Source organism: Sander vitreus, chromosome 17 (genome assembly GCF_031162955.1).
Source record: "Sander vitreus isolate 19-12246 chromosome 17, sanVit1, whole genome shotgun sequence".
Classification (NCBI taxonomy): domain Eukaryota; kingdom Metazoa; phylum Chordata; class Actinopteri; order Perciformes; family Percidae; genus Sander; species Sander vitreus.
The window spans coordinates 18,940,842-18,962,657 of NC_135871.1; the positions used below are offsets into that span (position 1 = coordinate 18,940,842).

Genomic DNA, 21,816 nt, shown 5'->3' on the forward strand with positions numbered 1-21,816 from the left:
GGATCAACAATGGATCTCTTTTAATTCAGCTATTAGGACGTAATCTGTTTTATTTGTAATAGCCTCTATAATAATAGGAATGCTTGACCCTGACGAGTCATAAAGGTCTTTACAACCAAGCACAGGCCATGACCCTTATTATAAAATCCTTTACCAAAATTATTGCATTATCTTTGATTCAGCACTCAAGTTTAATAATGATGTAATGTAATAATCACAGTAGTGATTAGGAAGATAACTTGTATACTTGTATGAAGTCTAAGGCTGGAAAAGCAACAATTAAAAAATGGACTAAAGTGAAATGCACCTATAAGATTTGGTAGACATTTCTACAGAACAGCATCTAGTGGTTATAAATTTGTTTGGTTGTAAATAAATGTCCAAACGGATGTCCGTGAACCTGCACAACATTGCACAATGTTGTAAGGACTGGGTTGAAGTGAAACTACTGTAACTGTGATAATAAGTGTTAGGCATAAGAAGGTTGTCAAACCAGAAAGTTGTGGTAAGAGAGTAGATAAAAACAAATGACCTCACAACAACACTGTCTTCATACTACAACGTCACAGTGTAAGATACGTAAAGCATCATAAACCACTTTTGTGATTTTTGTTCAAGTGGAGCCAATGTTATAATACAAACACTGAACATTTACATAGAATGGAGCTGGATCATGTTACCCAAGATATCTTGATAATCTGACAACACTACGCTTTTATTTTCTATTCTAAATGTTTTCATTTTTCTTTTGAGGATGTTAATCAATGGCTATTGTGTAAGAACGTGTTTAGTTTACACTTTAGGATATGCTGTGAAGAAAATGGGGTCAACAAACTGGGCTGGACTCTGCTCTGTCCCATTTTTGACGCTGTCACACAGATGTTTTGGGTTTGGAAAATTGTTGGGGACAGCTGCTTTTCGAGAGTCTCCTTGGGTGCATCATGCTGACTTTTCTTTGGAAATTCACTTTTTCTAATTTCCTCATCATCTCCTGCTGTCATAATTATGTGGACAATTCGGATAAACCAGCGATCGCCAAATATTTCAACACGAAAGGGAGGTATGAGGAAGTAAACCCGTATCTAATAGAGGACATACTTGCTGTAAACAGATCTATTTTACAGCCTCCATCTGCACAATGTCAAGAAATCCACCTGACTGCAATAATAAGACACGGCACAAGGTACCCGACGATCAAAAACGTCAAAGAGATGCAGCAGCTCTACAACATCGTCCTACACAATGCCTCGGGTCAAGAGAGCTGGCTGCGTGAAATCCAGACTCAGTGGACGATGTGGTACACTGAGGACATGGACGGCCGACTCGTCCAGAAAGGTGTCAACGATCACAAGCATCTGGCCGTCAGGCTGTCAAAGCTGTTCCCCTCACTGATTTCAGAGGAGAAGCTCAGAGGTGGATTCATCAAATTCATAACCAGCTCCAAGCACAGGTGTGTCAACAGCACACTGTCCTTCAAGGCAGGACTGACAGAGCTGTGGGCTATTACAGGTACGACCACGATTCACGATCAGAACAAATATATCATGATTAACCTCTTATAGACATTTTCAATATAACCTTTTTCTGCCCAGATAAGGAGTTTGACCACGTAGTGAATGACGCTCTCATGAGGTTTTTTGACCAGTGCACCAGGTTTGTCCAGGAAGTTGACAACAACCCCTCAGCTCTGTCAGAGGTAGACAAGTTCAAGCAGGGACCAGAGATGAGGAGGGTCACGGAGAAGATTGCCGACCGCCTTAGAGTCCCCTACAATAACATCACACAAGGTCATATCTGCAGAAGCCTTTTTACACTCTTGAGTGGGTTGTGTGCATACTGTCAAAGTATTAAGCCTTGATCATAGCTCTAAATGATCTATGCTCTCAGTGTTCACATATACTGGGTTTTTTAAATGACTGATTAAGACTGCATACTATACTGTACGTGTCCAAGGTCTATTACAGGTTTATGAAAAGAGTAATTATTGATTCTTGATTAAGTTTGCCTTTAATCCAAGCCTGGTACATTTACAGAATTGAATGTGTCACAACCTGAAACAGACTATAGACCCAGTTTATACTAATTACTGTATCAGCAATGTATCATCAAATTAAAAACAAAAACTGTAAAGTAGTCAGAGTTGGGGAAAATAGTGTGTAGAACATCGCAGGGATCATAATTCACACTGGGTGGAGCTGTTTACTAATTTGGAAGTGCTGAGGCCTCTGCACCAGGTTGTCATTCATGGCCTTGAATTACTGTAGTATCATAGGCTTCAAAAAGGTGCAATAATTAAGTGCCTATCTAGTGATTTAGTTTTAAGATTAGGACACACGACTTTCTAAGCAACTGTAGTGTTTTGTGGTGTAGTCACTTTTCTGGCATCTCAGCTTTTTAAATGGCTGCATTTCCTGCATACTTTCACAACTTAACATTTTATACCAACCTCTCGTCGCAGATATGACTGAGGCTGCATTTTACCTGTGTGCTTATGAATTTGCAATCAAGGGGGTGAACTCCCCTTGGTGTCAACTCTTCGATGAGGATGATGCAAAGGTAGGAGCAGTTAGGGGTCAACTGTATGTACATTTTATGTGGCAGCAAGTTTGTTTGTTTTAAGTTAATTGCTATATTCTGCAACTTTGGCAGCCAATTTATGTACTATTTCTCACCTAAGTTCATTTATTTATTGAGCTCTTCATCACCAAGTGTAGAACAGGATGTTTTCCCACATAAGCAAATCCTGTTCAAATTTATCACAAGCAAGTCTCCTAGGACTTTACAGAGGGAAAAAGAAACACAGAGGCAGGGGGTGAAAAGAAGTAGCACCTCTATTGTATACAGGGTTAGTGTAAGGGTTATGTTTAGTTTTAGGGTCGCAACAAAGACACCTCAGCTGATCAGACGGGGAATTTGGGCCAACCAGAAGAACACTTAGTTCGACCAGGGGCACAGAAACTAAATTAAATCTAAACTATTAAATCCAACACAAACAGGACAAAGCAAACAAACAGACCTATCTAATCTAGGTCAGAGGAACACAGCGCCCTTAACAACAACAACAACAACAGAAAAATCATTTAGATATCCCATTGCTTGTTTCTATGGAGTATCCACTCAAAAAGAAAGATCAGAAAGCATTACCTTCTCTGTTTTGCTACACTATTCATTCATTCATTCATTCAAGATTTGAAATCCTTTATAAATCCCACAGGGAAATTCACAATATGTTGCAGAAGGAAGGGATAGTGCAAAAAAGTATAAAAACCTATGGCATTACGCGTTCAAGAAAGTGTGTTTTATGTCTTGTGTTATGAGCTGACCTAAACACGCAGCTTGAAATGTTATCTCACAGAATGCAAAATTGCTATCTTGGGAAACTCTTCTTCTGAAAGTCTTTGTGTAAAGGCCACCCACATACAGGTTACATTTGAACTATCTGCATCTGCATCAGATTATGGAGTATGCAAGTGACCTGATGGAATTCTGGAAAAGAGGCTATGGGTATGATATCAACAGCAAGTCCAGCTGTATTCTCTTCCATGATGTGTTTAACCGGCTGAACAAGGCAGCCAGCGAGAACAAGTAAGTGAGCTTTAAATTGTCTGCAGTCCAAATATGTAGGTTATACATGCCGAAGACTTAAAGTACACAAAGACCAGTCTGTGTCCTACCTCTTAGTTACACGTATGAAGGTTTAAAATGTGACCTTAGACACATATACACAGATAAGAACTGTGGTGTAAACACTTGTCTAACAACCCAGATATTACTTGGTACAAATTGCATATTCTCTTTTGTAGTAAGTTTTTATCTTCTCTTGTGTTTTATTTACACTTAACATTTCACTTTTGAAATACAGCTCCTTCACAGCAGAAACTATGTTAAATTCTGAACCCCCATTTGTCGTTTATGTCAGGTCAGGCCAGCAGGTGACTGAAGCGGTGACAGTCCAGGTCGGCCATGCAGACACTCTCCTGCCACTGCTCACCCTCCTGGGATCTTCAAGGACAGTGATGCCTTGACTTCCACCAACTATGACACACAGACCCAACGCTCCTTCCGTACTAGCCACATGTTACCCTATGCAGCTAACTTGCTCCTGGTGCTATACGACTGTGGGGGAGGCGACCTGAGGCTGCAGCCACTTCTCAACGAGAAGCCTGTGACTTTCCCCGGTTTGACTGACCAGCAGGCCTCCATGCCGCTCTATCAAGACGTCAAAGATCACTACAGGGAGCTGCTCCAAGGCTGTGACTTTGAGACTGAGTGTCAGCTGTTCAAGAGTCCTGCTTAAGTTTAGGCAGACAGTGGAGATTCTGGAAAATAGGGCATGACAGTGTCTTTATTCTCTTTTATTTGCTAAAACAGAAAAAAAAACAATATGCTCCTACCATAAATATGTTACTGGTTAAATGAGCATTTTTATAAATGTTCTGCTTTGGAAATTTTAAATATGGATTTCTTACACTTAAACATTTTCAGGAGGCACTAACATGTTTTTTGAAACACAGCTTCAAATATCTTGGACTCATCATAGACAATCAACTCAGTTTTGATCAACACATCACTGACATCCATAAACAATCCCAGCAAAGAATCAATGTCATACATAGCCTACACTCAAAGCACTGTCTGTTGCCCCTCACCTGTTCCAACCCATCCTGCTGTACTGTTCCCTGCTTCTTCACCATGTTAACCATCTTCAGCAAAAACTGATTTAGCAGCATCACACTCACTGCCTCTGAAATCATCTGCCTGCCCACTCCCAATCTCTCAGATATGAACTTCAGAGCCGCCACACATATAGCACTTACGACACTGATCAGCCCCTCAATGAACACATTACTTCAATTCCATCTGGCAGGAGATACAGGACCCTTAAATTGAGAAGAGCTTGTTTCAGCAGGAGATTTGTCCCCTCCTCAATAGCAGACCTGAACAATCGGCCTCACAGACACTGTTGTGAGCTGGGATGATGAATGCATTCATTGAGATTTTGTGTACTGACTATAAATGTGATTTGTTGCTGTTTACATACATCTATATATTGCTATGCTTATATATATGTATGTTGCTGTGTGTTGCTATGTGTACTGGCTGTGAAAACAAATATCCTTCTGGGACAATACATCTAAATCTGAATGTTATTAACAATGCTGTTATTGTTTTGTTTTTTTGTGGGGTGTGGCTTTCAGTTCTTTTGAGGCACTTGTACTTTCTTGAGCATTTCCATTTTCTGCAACTTTATACTTCTACACCACTACAATTCAGAGGGAAGTATTGTACTTTTTACTCCACTACATGTATTTGTATTACATGTATCACTTACATTGCAAATTAGGATTAGTAATACAACAAATATAATCAACAAATAAATGTATTATAATGGATACAGATAAGACTTGATTGATCCCTTGGTAAAATTCACAAGCCACCCGGCAGTAGGCTATACAGGCCTACAGTAGAAAAAAACTTTACTAGCTGCAACATTAAAATAGGCTAATGTACACATTATTGTATCAACAATATTAATTCATAATTCAATAATATAATATTGTTCTGATATGGGGCATGCTGTATAATGAGTAGCCAACTTGTATTTGTTAAGTAGCCTATATTTTTATGCTAATACTTTAGAGTATTTCTATATGTTCTGACATCTGAGAACCGAGACTTCTTCCACCACCACTGAGTAAAGTACAAGCAGACAGTTGTGATTAAAAGTGGCCAATGTCCATTATAGCCCATTATGTAAGCTCAGTGTAAATTAGGACAGGCTCTGTGTGACGGATTGATTGGACAGTCCCACATCCAACGTCACTCAATTTTTTGGTCCGGTAAGTATAGGGGAGTAGGGTCGCACACGGCCATTCAAACAAGCTATTTGGCTACATCATGCCGATCGTATTTTGGAAAACCACTGTTGTTCATTTTACCATCTTAACTGGCCTTTGCTGCTGTTTTCGTAACGATGTGAATCATGGGTGGAATCCAAACATACCAGCGATCGCCAAATACTTCAGCACGAAAGGGAGGTATGAGGAAGTAAACCCGTATCTCATAGAGGACATACTTGCTGTAAACAGATCTATTTTACAGCCTCCATCTGCACAATGTCGCGAAATTCATGCGACCGCCATAATAAGACACGGTACGAGGTACCCGACGAGCAAAAATGTCAAGAAGATGCAGAAGCTGTACGAGCTGGTCAAGAGCAGAGCCTCGGGCAAAGAGAGCTGGCTGCGTGAAATCCAGACTCAGTGGACGATGTGGTACACTGAGGACATGGACGGCCGACTCGTCCAGAAAGGTGTCAACGATCACAAGCATCTGGCCGTCAGGCTGTCAAAGCTGTTCCCCTCACTGATTTCAGAGGAGAAGCTCAGAGGTGGATTCATCAAATTCATAACCAGCTCCAAGCACAGGTGTGTCAACAGCACACTGTCCTTCAAGGCAGGACTGACAGAGCTGTGGGCTATAACAGGTACGACCACGATTCACGATCAGAACAAATATATTACAGTTTTTCTCGATTTGTCACATTTACTAAAACAAACTTGGTACGTTCAGCACATTACTCTATGTGACCTGCAAAAGGCGATAACACCATCACAATAATTAACTCCTGTTTCAAATGTATCCATCAATGAATAAATCATTGCCATCAAAATAAAAGCTTTCGTTGTCATTGCTTAGACCAAGACAGTCAAAATGCAGACATCTTGTCAAATGACAGTGTACTCTGAAGTATGATAGTTACCCACTATATTGCCCAGTTGCTAACATTGTATATGTAGGCAGCTGAATAGTATTGATGTCAGCCATGGCACACACTATACTTTCTCATTGCACACACCAGCCATCTGCAAATACATAAAGAAAGCTTGTAAAGAAAAAGATGCAAAATTACCAGGAAATACTGTACAAAGTGTGCAAGAAACAAAAATGTATGCTGCAAATGTATCAACCTCATGGGTCATCCAATCTCCTCTCTGTCTGGCCGCAACATTTTATCAACATCACACCTGATATCCTCCCTTCCAATGCAATGAGGGAAAAATCTTTTGGCATGACACAGTCACCCCCTACAACAATTTGCTGTGATATCCTCACCTGTCACCTGTTTGGATTTGGTTGCTCTAAATTGTGAGGAAATTGAATTTTTCCCCATCTAGCCTACATCTATCCATCTGACAACTTTTACAACAATACCACATAACTATTATGTATTTAATATATGTGTGACAGGTTATTGTGATTGTTGGTTGCTCTGTTTTGCATGTAGGGATTTCGACATTGAACATGTGTATCGTTGCATTTGAGAGTAATATGATTCAGTAGCAAATGAATGCAAACTATTTTGATCTGCAGGGCTTTCTCTAGGCATTTTGCTCCAAAGCAATGATAAGTGACTAGAGTCATGTGAACAACTGACCAAATGTTAATTTAAATAGTCATATAGTTTGACAAAGTTTAAAAGTCATTCGACGATAGTGCCAAAGCTATTGAGAAAAACTGCATGATTAACCTCCTATGGACCTTTTTTAATATAACCTTTTTTTTGCCCAGATAAGGAGTTTGACCATGCAGTGAATGACGCTCTCATGAGGTTTTTTGACCAGTGCACCAGGTTTGTCCAGGAAGTTGACAACAACCCCTCAGCTCTGTCAGAGGTGGACAAGTTCAAGCAGGGACCAGAGATGAAGAGGGTCACGCAGAAGATTGCAGACCGCCTTAGAGTCCCCTACAATAACATCACAGATGGTGAGTGGTGGAGGAAGTATTCAGATCCTTTATTTAAGTAGAAAAAAACAACATTATAACACTGCTCCTTTACAGGAAAAAGCCATATGCATTCGGAGTGTTACATACAAGTATTTTCCACCAAATGTATGCTATGTTTTCTATATGTCAGCTAGTTTATGGCAATTTGATAAAACTGTAATGACAAGTCTCCATTACAGAAACACAACGTTATTTATATTAGGAAGATGTGCACGCAAGAAAAAGTCAAACTAAATTGTTTGTTGTAAATATGTTACATTTCATTTTTGTGTGAAAATGTTGAACAAAGCCTTACTCATCTGTTTTAATTGGTATTATGAATTTGTATCCCTGAAGATTTATCTGCGTGAACCTACCTTGAACCAATCCTCTTTTTCTATGGTGCCTCTACTCTCACGTCATCGACGTGAATGGAGCGATTGTTAGAAAATGTATATATTCCTGTGTGTCTAATTAAACTTTTACAACATTGTGAACTGAACCCTGCTTCGAGCGCTCGTAACTGCTTTCAGATGATAGGATACGAACCACAAAACAGTTGTGATCGAATTGTTTCATAACAGTGTTAGACCTAGATTTAGACACAGGGCCCCTTTACAAGACAGGGCCACAATATTACATAATAATGCGTGACCCAGTTGATATTGAACTTTAGTTGTGCAATTTAAAGAAAATGGACACACAGTGAAGCTTGGACTTTTGGTGGCCCCAGAATAATTGCCCGCTTTTCCTGGTTGGTAATCCAGCTTTGGTGCTTGTTAAGAAACAATCCTATCACAATTGTTTTGGGGTTTGTATGTTTGATGACGTGAGAGTAGATAAATAAGATAGGGGCACCACAGTCTATATCCACGACGTTCCTCTTCCAGGATTGTTCAGGCGCCGCTGGGAAATTCTGCAGGATGTCTTTCATTTCGGCCGGATGTCCGTTACCTTCCGCTTTCTTTGTGTTGGCATTTTAAACTTCGGTCGATTTATGAGGACTATGGTTAACTGCAGGGTAAATCAAGATGGCTAGCTAGACTATCTGTTGAATCTGAGATTTCTGTGCGCTTAGCACTTCCCAAGACGATTGTGATATGTTTAAAGAAATGCCAATAAACCTCCCATCCCATCCAATGTCGTGTGGACTTGTCAGACCCTCCTCCACAGCGCTTTGGAGGAAGGTCTGGCAATGCGAGACTGGGGCACCAAAGTAAAGGAGGATTGGTTAAAGGTAGGTTCCTGCAGATAAATCTCCAGGGAGGAAAACAGTGTACAATTGATGATACACATTAAAACAGATGAAAGAGGCTTTGTTCAAATATCACAAAATGGAATTTAACATTTTCACAACAGTTCTATATCATTATTTTTTGGATTATTATTACTACTGCATTGATGTGTAAGTAGCACTTACTGTAACAGTAAATCGAAGTAATTACTGCTGTCAAATAAATGTAGTGGACTAGAAAGTAGGGTAAAACGTGAATACGTAAGTAAAGTATAAGTATCTTAAACCTATACTCAAGTACAATGTTGAGTAAATATACAACTTAGTTATACCACCACTGGTATAACTAAGATATATACGGGGATGGTCAGATTTGTGATAATCTTTTCTAATACTTTGCTATTGAGTGTGCTGTGTGAATATTTATTTACCTTTATTATAATGGCCAAAGTGGCAGTTGGTCAAGGCCACACACCCATCCTCCCCTTAAATAAAGTGTTTGTCACAGCCTAAAAACCTTCTCAAAAGCATATAATGCCATTGTAAACACAAAAATAACTGCGTTAAATCAATATTGGGGGAGATAGTGTGCTGAACATCCTATCGGTCATTTTTCACAGTTGTTATATTTGCACAGTAGGTGGAGCTGTTTTCTAATTGTAACGTATTGAAGCTCCACTAGACTGAACTGTAGCCAATATTGACCTCCTTTGTAGACTTAAAGAAGTGCCAGAGACCTCAAAGTGGTGCAGTAATTAATTAACACGCACCATGGTGTTTAGGATAATTTGGGTCACATCCCAGAGCTTTTGATTGGGTTTGTTTTAATGGCTGCCTGGCCTGTCTGATTTCACTACCTATCAAAATTTCATTGAAACCTTTCTTTTGCAGATATGGCCGAAGCTGCATTTTATTTGTGCGCTTATGAGTTTGCCATCAAGACTGTGAACTCCCCTTGGTGTTGGCTTTTTGATGTGGTCGATGCACAGGTACGGTCCTCAGCTATTCAGTGATTGTAGCTTTAACGTGCTGGGTGGAAGCATGCAGGTAAGATTCCATCATCAAAGTTTGATGAGAGGTTTATGGGTCAGTAACCTAATGTGCTTGTTTAAGTTAAGTTACTCTTAAGCATTTATCACAATGGATTAGACTGTGAAGTTAATTTAAAGGACAAATCCGGCGCAAAATGAACCTAGGGTTTAATAACACGTGTACCGAGTTTGACCATTCTCTGGGATTTGTTTTCATGCTAATCGAATGTAACCAGTTTTATCGCAAACTGCTTATTACCTTATAACGCTAATCGTCGGGGCACGGGCATGTATACAGGCAGGCGCCATCTTGGGAAAACAGTCACGACCAGTCGAACGACGAACGCCGTGCAACATGAGCTGAACTGTCACTTGAAATCTCCCATGGTCCGTTCGTCGTTTGACTAGTCGTGACTGTTTTCCCAAGATTAGGCCTGCCTGTATACGTGAACAGTACTGTCTTTCTTACAGAGTTCTCAATGCTTCGGTTTACATGTAGGGACCCTCATTATGCTACCGTGGAAGTGTGGTGCTATTTTTAGCCTTGTTAGTCGTATAGAAATAGCGATTTCTTTTTACTTTACCCTCTGCCCCGACAATTAGCAGTTTGGTCACATTCGATTAGCATGAAAACAAATCCCAGAGAACGGTCGAACTCGGTACACATATGTTATTAACCCCTAGGTTCATTTTGCGCCGGATTTGTTCTTTAAGTATGGGCCTTTTTTATCACAATGTGTAGTTTAAAAAAAAAAAGTTTGCTTAAATGTATCCCTAGCAAGTCTGCAAGAAACAGAAAACCTACATAGGAACACAAAGGAAAAATAACAAGATTTAAGAAGAAAAAACTAGGATAAAGCAAACTAACAAACCTATCTAATTGTTTTTGAAGTACACCACCATCAGTCTAAGACCCTCAAATCATGCAAGGAGTTATCAGATATCTTGAATATGTTTTATCTGTTTGTTTGAAGATGGATTTACATGCCTGCTGCAAATTACCTTCTGCTAGAAACTCTATATGAAATCTGTTGCATTACTTCTTCCTATTTAATCCATATTGTCTCTGTTGAATAAACAAGTAAATAATAAAACATATTAAAACAAATTTCAAAAAAAAAAGCAGTAGGTAATACTTTCTTTGCTTTGCCAAAGTATTCATTCATTGAGAAACTTTTTTGGCATTATTCATGTCACAAAGAGTGTTTTATGTCTTGTGTTACAAGCTGACCTAACACTCAGGAGGGCTGAAATGTTACCTCACATAACAAAAGACTGACATCTGCCATCTTTTTTAGTCCTCACATAAAGCCCACCTGACATCCAGACTATCAATGATTTGTACTACTGTATCTGATTTGGCAGGTTATGGAGTATGCAAATGACCTGAAACAATTCTGGAAAAGAGCCTATGGTTATGATATTAACAGCAAGTCAAGCTGCATTCTCTTCCATGACTTGTTCAGTCGACTGAACAAAGCAGCCAGCGAGAACAAGTGAGTAAAACTTAAATGTCCTTCAATACATAAAAATGGAGGGTGCTGCTACTTTGTAATTTTGTTATTGTTAACAAATCCAATGAAAAAAACAACAATGGATCTCTCAGTTCTTTCCAACATCTTTTCCCTGTCTTTAGCTCTTAGCCCCAAGACCATTCATTGCTACTAAAGGTTTAAATGGGAATTTGTTGGGGACTATTTTAAGGTGTGGATGAATACACTTTGGTGCTCCAGTGAGTATTTACAGCAACAGGACAGCGTTTATGAGACTGACTCCTACAGTGCCCATGTTCATTGTAATAAAAGAAGATGTCAACTGTTGAAATGTATTTTAATTACATTTTGGACAACAACAATGGAGGTCTATGGAATAAGCTATATCAGGCATTGGTTACACAGGAAATACTTGTCAATGAATTGTTGGCCTTCGTCTTTTCATGGGATTTGTAGACAATAAGAAAAATATATACTGTAATATCACCTGCCTTATACTTTAAATCATTGCATGGTAAGACACAAAGTAATAATTTAATACTGATGACTAGATGGATTAAAATGTAACCCTTTGGGTAATATTTTACACAGAGATGATGTTGGTGTGGCAGCAAGGTCTGGATGGGATTTTGACAAACTACCTTTAAATAAAGTACAAAAGTGCTAGCATTGAAATAAACTTGAAGCTGCAGTGGGTTGAAAGCAAGCAGCATTTGAAGTAGAGTGAGACCTCGTCCTGCAGCTCTCCCTCTCCCCTCATTGTTGCACGGGCATGCGCAGAGCAGCCAATAGGAATGCTCTCTCACTCTCTGAAATGACCTGTGATTGGCCAAAGTCTCTCGTCACGGGCTACATTTTCTAAGGCCTGAAAACAGAGCCAAGGGGAGATGCAGAAGTGTTAGACCACTTGAATTACAATATGATGATAGATTATTATGGCATTTATGCCCAACGCCAAAAAAAATTGCCTACCACAGCTTTAAAGTAAAAAAAATAAAAGTACTCGTTAAGCAGAATAGCCTATTTCAGAATCATAAATATATTATTGAATTATAATAACTGATGCATTAATATGTAAGCATCACTAGTGTTGCTTGGCAAAGACAGCCTGTTAATAGCTCAAGAACATCTGGTGCTCTATAGAGAGTCGAAGTCACGCCCCTTCCAGTGGACCTTATGGGACCTTAATTAGGAATAAATATGAACGGTAGTGAACAGGGAGAGGCAAATTATTTTTTCATCCCATTTGAATTGAGCCATGGATTACAAATATGATGTTCGTCAATTTAAAAGAAAATTTTTCAGCCGAAGAAAGTCTCAGTTAATCGTAGGTTTGTCATATGACCACTTAGTTTTGTGTGAAACCTCAAGCTCAATGAACTACATCTCTCGTCTTACACAATGTACGTCACCTAGCTTGATGCTCAACTTGCTCGCTAGCTAGCTAGCTTAGCTCTGTTCCACAACACATGTAATGTTATCTTACCTGATGCGTTTTATCCAGTGAAGTGTTTTCAGCAGATAAGCAAAAGAACAAGCAAGATCCTCTGCTCATTTGAGTAACGTTACATCCCCGATACGATACACATAGACATTGTAGCTTCAGCGAGACGTCATCCATGTGACTTTGAAGTGTGTAGTCTTTCTTATTACGTATTTTCACAGTCTTATACTTCAACAGTTTAACAATAAACTGAGACTTTCTTCGGTTGAAAAATTATCTTTTAAATTGACAAACATCATATTTGTAATCCACGTCTCAATTCAAACGGGATAAAAAAATTATTATTATCTCTCCATTGACTCTCGTTCATATTTTTTCGAAAGATTGGCCGGAAGTAGAAGGGCGTGACTTAGGCTCTCTATACAGCAGAAAACAAAAATAAGAATTTAACTCCAATGTAAAATTAGTTCTGCTTTATGGTGCTGAGACCTAGAAAATGAGGAAGACCACAATCAAGGGCAAACCTTGCCTGTGTTCTGACAATTTATGCTGTCTTTTCGAATTGCTAGATGGTTTGATGGTTTCGGTGCTCGGCCATGACATGTCGTTACGCTTGCTTGGGTATTGGCTGGCACAACAAATTATACAGATTTCTGGAAGTCAGAGGTGGGTTGGTGGCTGGGCCAGCGGAATGCTACATTTCTTGGAAGTCCCTTTATTAACCTCCCTCGTCTTTTTTGATTAACACGTTTCAGAGGTAACAAGTCAACTCCTTCATCCAGGCCTGTGTGTATGTGTGTGAAGGGGCCTGAAACTGATGTTGTATATCCTGTGTGTCAGGTCAGGCCAGAATGTGACTGAAGCCGTGACAGTCCAGGTCGGCCATGCAGAGACCCTCCTGCCACTGCTCACCCTCCTGGGCTTCTTCAAGGACAGTGATGCCTTGACTTCCACCAACTACGACACACAGACCCAACGCTCCTTCCGTACTAGCCACATGTTACCCTATGCAGCTAACTTGCTCCTGGTGCTATACGACTGTGGGGGAGGCGACCTGAGGCTGCAGCCACTTCTCAACGAGAAGCCTGTGACTTTCCCCGGTTTGACTGACCAGCAGGCCTCCATGCCGCTCTATCAAGACGTCAAATATCACTACAGGGAGCTGCTCCAAGGCTGTGACTTTGAGACTGAGTGTCAGCTGTTTAAGAGTCCTGCTTCAGTTTAGGCAGACAGTGGAGATTCTGGAAAATAGGGCATGACAGTGTCTTTATTCTCTTTTATTTGCAGAATGGAGTTAACACTATGGTCCTAATAGGAGCATCTTAGTTTAAATGCCTCTCTGATGTAAACCATGAACAAATCACTGTTTGGCCTGGCCTTTAATCGGATTGAAACAACTAGGAAGATTTTGCACTCCCTTTGTCTTATGGCTGAGAAGAGGCATATGGTGTTTCTAAAACTGATCCCAGCCTTGCAATTTAATTTCAAGTTCACCTGTACCATTACAGTATTACTACTGCTACATTGCTTATTTTTGCAAGGCATCTTTCCAGGAATTAAATGATTTATTTTTGCATTGTACACATTTCATATTGCTCCAACCAAAATCAGTTCCCCTTGGAAACTGAAGGAATTATTATTCTTTTCTGCAAATGAATCGCCTTTTTGAGGGGCTTAACATACTCAAAAACTCACCAAAATTAAAGTTACATAATTGAGCCCCTGCAGTACGTTTAACTAACGAAACTTGGTACACATATGTAGCATGTCAAGACGTACAAAAAAGCTCATTGGAGCCATACCCTAAACCCAACAGGAAGTCCGCCATTTTGAATTGAAAGTTAGAAATTCATGCGATTTTGGCCATTTCCACATGTCGTACTTTAACGAACTCCTCCTAGAGATTTCATCCGATCAACTTCAAATTTGGTCTGTGCCATCTTAAGACGTTAAAGATGAAAAGTTATTAAAAGAAAAACTTTTCATCATAGGGCATGGCCGTGGCGGGGCGGCCATTTTGTGCTTTTCGCCATCTAAACAGGAAGTGGGTGTAACTTGAGTGTTTTCAGGATTCATAAGTGTCCAACATAGACAGTATATAAGAATGGACCAACAGATCCCGTTGCTCTGGACGGAGACCAGTGAAGGCCATTAGGAGCACTTTTCCGGCGATGGCTAAGCGTTACTGTGCAGCCTCCAATTTAGAGAGACAACGTAAATGTGCCATGAGCAACGTGTCTGAAAGTTATAAGTCTTCTGGTAGCTGTGCCAAGAGAAATCTCAATCATTCCGAATATTGCAGAGATGGAGAGCGTAGGTATATGTAAGGAGACAACATAGGCACAGGCTAATTATTGCTAACTAAAATGCTAGTTAACATTAGTAATTACACTTAAACAGCTAATGTGAGACAAAACTGCCTGCGCGCTTCTCCTGTACGATACGGTAATTCCTCTACTATGCAACAGTAAGTCGCGTGGTTATGACACAATCGTTAGCCTATTTTTACAAAAATGTCTACTACGGAGCCATAACATGAGGTACAAGGTAATGGAGCCTTTTATACATTGTCGTGTTTTTTTAGAAATAAACAATGGACAAATAGAGTCTTTAAACACTTCAGATGTAAAGTTATTCGCTGTCAAAGTGGCGCCAAAATAAATGGCAGTCAATGGAATGCTAACGGGAGGTGATGGCTTATTAGCATCAAAATGGCGCCATAGGAGGTTTGCGGTCCGAAGAGAAGCTTACCCCCTTGGTGTCCAACCCTGAGGACATATAAAGGCAGATTTTTACTCAAAGTCATAGCACCCCCTAGTGGCAACAGGAAGTAGGCCTAAAAGTCAAGGTGCTATACTTTAACAAACTCCTCCTAAAGATTTAATTAGATCGACTTCAAATTCGGTCTGTGTCATCTAAAGACCTTAACGATGAAAAGTTATTAAAAGCAAAACTTTTCGTCCAACGGTGTGGGCGTGGCAGCCATTTTGAGCATTTATTGATGAACGAAAAAGTTGTTGTAACTTTAGTATACATTGTCCAATTTGGCCGAAATGTCTCACGATTGACAAGGGTCCAGGCCTGAGGACATTTATAGGCCAAAATTAACTTTTGGTCATAGCGCCCCCCGCTGGCAACAGGAAATAAGCCTTATATGACAAACATCATCCAATTTACATGAAACTTATAATGTGTGGTCTACATGTGATACTGAGCCGCCCCCTATACTTTGACCATGCCCACTTACTCAGGTCACACCTATGGAGCTAGAACAGTGACAGTAACCTGTGGTATTGAAAATAAAAATTGGCATTGAAACAACAAATATTGGCACTGAAAAATGTTGGACTGAAATATAAAACACAAACATTAAAAAGTTATAATCTCACAATCCTATTATTTTATTTCACTTTGACATTTGTTTGCTTTATGATAGGTTTTTCAATGTCAATCTACATTTTTTCTTGATGTCTGTCTTTTTTCAGTGACAGTTTTTTTTTTTTTTTATGCTGTCAGGATTTTTACAATGTCACTGATTTTCAGTTTCAACTTTCTGTCACTGTTTTGGCGTAGGGAGGAGGGGCCTGAGGGGAGGGGCAAAGAGGGCGTGGTTTACAGGTAATTTGCATATAATTTGCATACTGTGAGAGACCGCACCTCCACAGGCATCCTCACAGATTACCCATATCTGCAATGGCTTCCACAAGTTTACCTGGAACCTCCAAATCTCAAGTAAGTCTGTTTATCTCTGCCATTTTTTTTCACATAGAAGCAGGCTGGTTTAGCTGGTTTAGTTTGTTAACTTTAAATGTAGGCCTAAGCTGTGCTGTTTTGGCAGCGGTTAGCTGAACAAGCGCTAACCCTAACTAATACCACATCAGCTAGCCCACTTGGGGGTTTAAAGTGATATTAATAGTGCACTGATGTGCCAGTCTTTAAGAGGGTCGCCTGCTCGATCCCTCCAACAGTCTGTATTTATTTTGTACCCACTATATATTTGTACCACGCCTCCAGAGGGACCATGACACTTTACCAGACTTCTCCAGGACCCTGTGCAGCTTCAAAATGTTCAATTAAACCTTTTTTTTAATTTTGTTTTGGATATTTATTATGGCCATATGTGCATAACAAATTAAATGTACACCTAAAGTGTGCATTTGATTTACAAAAAAAAAAAAAGTATAATTGTTTTGTGAAGTATTCTAAAAGCAACTGCAGTCTTTTAACATTACTTGTCAATTACAGGATATACAAGATCTTTTCTTGGAAGGGGACCATGACAGAGTGACAGAAGAGTCTGCCAGTGGCAGAACTGAGGGCAGCCATTAACCCTGTGACTCACTCCTAGGACAATGGTGGATAGCTTTGCAAGATTCTTCACACATAAACATGGCAGGATAACACAGGAAATCCATTTTGTTGTTATTTTAAAATGACAAATACCACTACTACTTTATATGTAGTACTGATTTTAATCCTTAACAGTTTTTGAAATGACATGCATTTACAGTATGGAATCCAGCAAAACAGTTAAAGCTGTACCTTTTCAATGAATAACAAATAAATATATTCAAGTAAGAATTTTACTCTATATTTCATAACAAATTACAGTAAATGCAATGATAATGCATATGAGGGTTAATGTCTACTGGCCTATGCAAAAGGGTACAAGTCCCATTTCATGACTTAAAACAGTGTAAGTGTAAAACACTGTGTAAAAGTGTAAATAGTCAAAATACACAGGCTGACGTTGCAGAACTTCCTGAAGCCTTCTCAGCAGTCTCTCCATAAATTGCCTCCCAGTCGAAGGTGCCTGTAATTATACACAACTTAGTGAAATTGGATGAGAAATGTAAAGGTTATGCCTTTAAGCCAGAAATACCACAGACACTTGTTTTTGTTTACAGGCAAGTTTATACATTTATGTCCAAGTAAACCTTTAACCGATAATATTTTTGACTAATTAACACTATCAGTTAAACAGTTATAAAATATTGTACTGGACTGGTTAACATGATAATGTTAACTGTTATGTTCAGCTAAGGCAGTTTTTCAGTAACTGTGTTTTCCCAGTTTTAGGAGATGTCAGTGAACGCGTTCTACCTGTTGTCAGTGTGATTTGCCTAGAAACCTGTCAATCAGCAGCTATACTTGTGATTGGAGGATAGTTATGGGGGAGGGGCGTTAACGTTCCGTGCCAGTGTTAGCGGCAGGTAGAGAGAGAGGAGCTCGTTCTCTTACTATATCCATGACGGAGCTAATAAGAGATGCAAGCGAGTCAAGTCTTGTGCACCAGCAATAACACTGGCCTTAGGACTCTTAAGGACAGGAATTACTGTTATTATAAATACTAGATTATAGAAGATAGATTGACATCCCCGGTGGGATACTTAGCTACAATTAGCCACAAGTTAGCTGACGCGTGCTAACCATGGATGTATTAAGAGAACAGTTCTAACCTCTGTGTCACGCTTCACTAGGACAGGAACCCAAAAGCAGACAAGGACAAGGTAAGTAGAATGGAAAAAAAGGTAAGTATTTATTTGGTTTTGGTACGTGGAAGCAGGGGAGTCCAGCTGGTGAGGCAGTGGGTGGAATTGAGTCGGCTGACGGATTAATGCAGACTCAGTAATAAAGGTGATGCAGAGGACCAGACAGTGATGGAGAGAATCTTCCAGGTCACAAAACTGAAGACAGAGTAACAGGCAGATTAGCAACGGTAAAACATCACAAAAGAGCAGAATAAACGTCTCAAATTTCTAACTGACACTCTAGCAAACATACTGGTGAGGATAACGATCCGGCAGGGAATGGATGTCAGTTCACGGCTTAAATGGTGGAGAGGTGATGATCAGGACCAGGTGTGCAGATTGCAGATGAGATACAGGTGAGTGTGATTGCAGATTCTCCCGCCTTGCTTCGTCGCCAGGCAACCAGACAGGATGCGTTCAGGAACTCAGAAAAACACAGACTCACAGGTGAAAACAGAAACTGAGGCAGAAAGTGAACTTAGGAAGCAGAATTCATGACACTCTGCCAAAACAGCACAGCTTAGGCCTACATTTAAAGTTAACACTAAACCAGCCTGCTTCTACGTGAAAATAAATAAATAAACAGACTTACTTGAGATTTGGAGGTTCCAGGTGAACTTGTGGAAGCCAATGCAGATATGTGGTTATAACACATGGATCTGTGAGGATTCCTGTGGAGCTCATGGATGTATTAAGAGAACGGTGGAGCTGCGGTCTCTCCCAGTAGCCTATGCAAATTCCCGTAAACCACGCCCTTTTTGTCCCTCCCCTCAGGCCCCTCCTCCCTACGCCAAAACAGTGACAGAAAGTTGAAACTGAAAACCAGTGACATTGTAAAAATCCTGACAGCGTAAAAAAAAAAAAAAAAAAACTCACTGAAAAACAGACATCAAGAAAAAATGTAGATTGACATTGAAAAACCTATCATAAAGCAAACAAATGTTAAAGTGAAATAAAATAATAGCATTGTGAGATTATTACTTCTTGATGTTTGTGTTTTATATTTCAGTTCACCATTTTTCAGTGCCAATATTTGTTGTTTCAATGCCAATTTTTATTTTCAATACCACAGGTTACTGTCACTGTTCTAGCTCCATACACGCCCCCTTTCATAACATTTGAACCGTTTAAGGTAGAGTCTTGTGTGAGGTATCAATGAACTCAGCAGAGAGTTCCTTATTCATTGGTGATGGTTTGGGCTTCCCCCTGTGCTTACGCCACGCCCCCTTTCATAACTGGTGAGTCTTATGTGAGGTATCAATGAACTCAGCAGAGACTTCCTTTTTTAATGGTAAAGGTTTGCCCCGACCCCTATGCTTAGGCCACGCCCCCTTTCACAGCTAATGAAGTGTATGACTAGAGTCTTGTGTGAGGTATCATTGAACTCAGCAGGGAGTTCCCCTTTCATTGGTGACGATTTGCAGTGTTGTGCTGCGCAAATGCACGGTCACAAGGAGCGGCGTCTGCCAGTACAGAGGAGCAAGGGCCTGTCCAACGCTGTTTGCAGCTTTAATTTTGTATGTGATTGAAGACATTATGCTGATTGTATAAAGATCTTTTCAGATTCATAAGCTTTTTGTTAACCTTTTACAACCATTTAGCACTTGTTCCAACGGTGTTTAAAAACGCAAAATGAAGAATGTGTAACTTATGTGTAGGCCTACCGTGTTCTAAAGAGATGGAAGGTGTTCTTTTTAGATGTAATCCCAAACCATTAAGAACTTAAAATAGATGAGTAGAAGGTGTTTTTTTAAGGGTCAAGCCAGTTTAACAATATGGTTACCACCCAGTGTTAATCAATTATAGAACACATCTACTTCATGTTGTGTGACCGACTTTGTAACTTAGTATTTATGTATTTATTTCCTAGCCCTCCTTCCCTTTCCCTAAGTGACTTTACCACTTGTCAGACCGCCATTGTAAATAAGAACCGGTTCTTAAAGGTGCAATATGTAATACGGAGAGCTAATTTTTAAAATAGTTACTGCAGTACAAATTCAAAATACTGTAGAGAGTCGTCTCCTCCCCAGACTCAAAGTTCACAGACGTTGCCAGGCTGAGAACGCAGCATCCATAGTCTTGCTTTGCCAGACCCTCCTCCAAAACGCGCTGAAGGAGCATCCACAACAATGTTGCTAGTAGTATAGACGCTTGTCTCACATAGCCATTAGACACAGACATTACTTCACAACACAGCGGAGTAGCTAATGTTAGATGCTGGCTATATTGACAGTCATAGAAGCCCGTGCTCACGCGGAGCTTTGTACCCAACTGACAGACACACTTTTTCGGCTTAGAACTACGGTAGAAACCGCTAAAAATAACACTACCTTGCCGTCCTCTCCACCCGACTGAACACACTTTATTGGCTTAGAATTTCGGCAACAATCGCTAAACACACTGCAAACTCACGGTCATCCCTCCCGATTTACAGCCCTCCTCTTGGCTTAAAATAACTCACCGTTGTCGGCTACGGCCGCTGAACAGGCTACACGTTGTAAACAGCCGTGGCCCGCTTGCCTAGTCCTCCAGTAACATTAGCAGGGTTAGCATGGCAGCGTTAGCCAGGACCAGACGGGATCACTTTACTGGCTGTGTCTCAATTTGTTTTTGCGAGTAACCAACTCAGGTACTCTAGCTATATAATTCAATGTGAGTACACAAATGTTGAAATGACATTAAATGCCCGTCCCTTGTAGCCGTGATAAATTAGCCTGAAGCTAATGCTTAGCTACCTGTTCAGGAGGAAATTAGCCAACGCTGCGTCCTTTTGGGCTCTAAGCTGTCTCCATCTTTCAAATACATCTCCAATATTTACCCAGGGTTTACGTCTCTGGTCATGCAACTGTTAGAAACATGCCGTATTTTTTAAGTCGGGTAGAATTTATCTCCGTTGATCCTGTTTGTTTGCTGCTTTCATGGCTGTACTAACGTTACAACTGTAGCGCTGGGTTTAGTTTTTACAGACCTATATCTGGCAACCTGGCCTGGCTGTCAAACTGGGCAGTTGATGACAACACACAGGCCAAAACACAAACAGAAATTCCGTCACAGAACGGAAATTTCAAAAGGAGAAAATACTGGCATTAGCATTGTTGTCAGAAAATATATTTCAACTTAGCATGTTTCCTTAATATCTGAGGACGCATTGGGGTCATTTTTGGAATTATGACAGTAAATATATTTCATATTGTACCTTTTAATGACTTGACTTTAATGCATGTAAAAATAAAGGTTAAAAAAAACAAAAACCTTCGCCTGAATAACATTGAAGTTTGAATATTTCTACCCCGGAGAGTAACCTAAACTGTCTGCC

General features: G+C 40.0%; 2 protein-coding genes and 1 long non-coding RNA gene across 3 annotated transcripts; 2 read left to right on the forward strand and 1 right to left on the reverse strand.

Annotated features, from left to right (window-relative positions):
- Nucleotides 1–787: 787 nt before the first annotated feature.
- Nucleotides 788–5,157, forward strand: LOC144532062 (multiple inositol polyphosphate phosphatase 1-like). The gene is given in 6 exon segments (XM_078272571.1): nt 788–1,509; nt 1,593–1,787; nt 2,459–2,556; nt 3,455–3,585; nt 3,920–3,996; nt 3,999–5,157. Coding segments are annotated over 6 exon segments (1,368 nt in total). The 5' UTR covers nt 788–941; the 3' UTR covers nt 4,298–5,157.
- A 656-nt stretch (nt 5,158–5,813) lies between these two features.
- Nucleotides 5,814–14,550, forward strand: minpp1a (multiple inositol-polyphosphate phosphatase 1a). The gene is made up of 5 exons (XM_078272570.1): nt 5,814–6,487; nt 7,573–7,767; nt 9,893–9,990; nt 11,398–11,528; nt 13,810–14,550. The coding sequence occupies exons 1-5, from the start codon at nt 5,899–5,901 to the stop codon at nt 14,192–14,194; spliced, it is 1,398 nt and encodes a 465-aa protein (XP_078128696.1). The 5' UTR covers nt 5,814–5,898; the 3' UTR covers nt 14,195–14,550.
- Nucleotides 14,551–18,484: 3,934 nt separating this feature from the next.
- LOC144532065 (uncharacterized) lies at nt 18,485–19,401 on the reverse strand. The gene is made up of 2 exons (XR_013503306.1): nt 18,754–19,401; nt 18,485–18,656 (listed from the first exon to the last, which is right to left on the reverse strand). It is a non-coding gene; the product is annotated as an uncharacterized LOC144532065 (long non-coding RNA).
- Nucleotides 19,402–21,816: the final 2,415 nt, after the last annotated feature.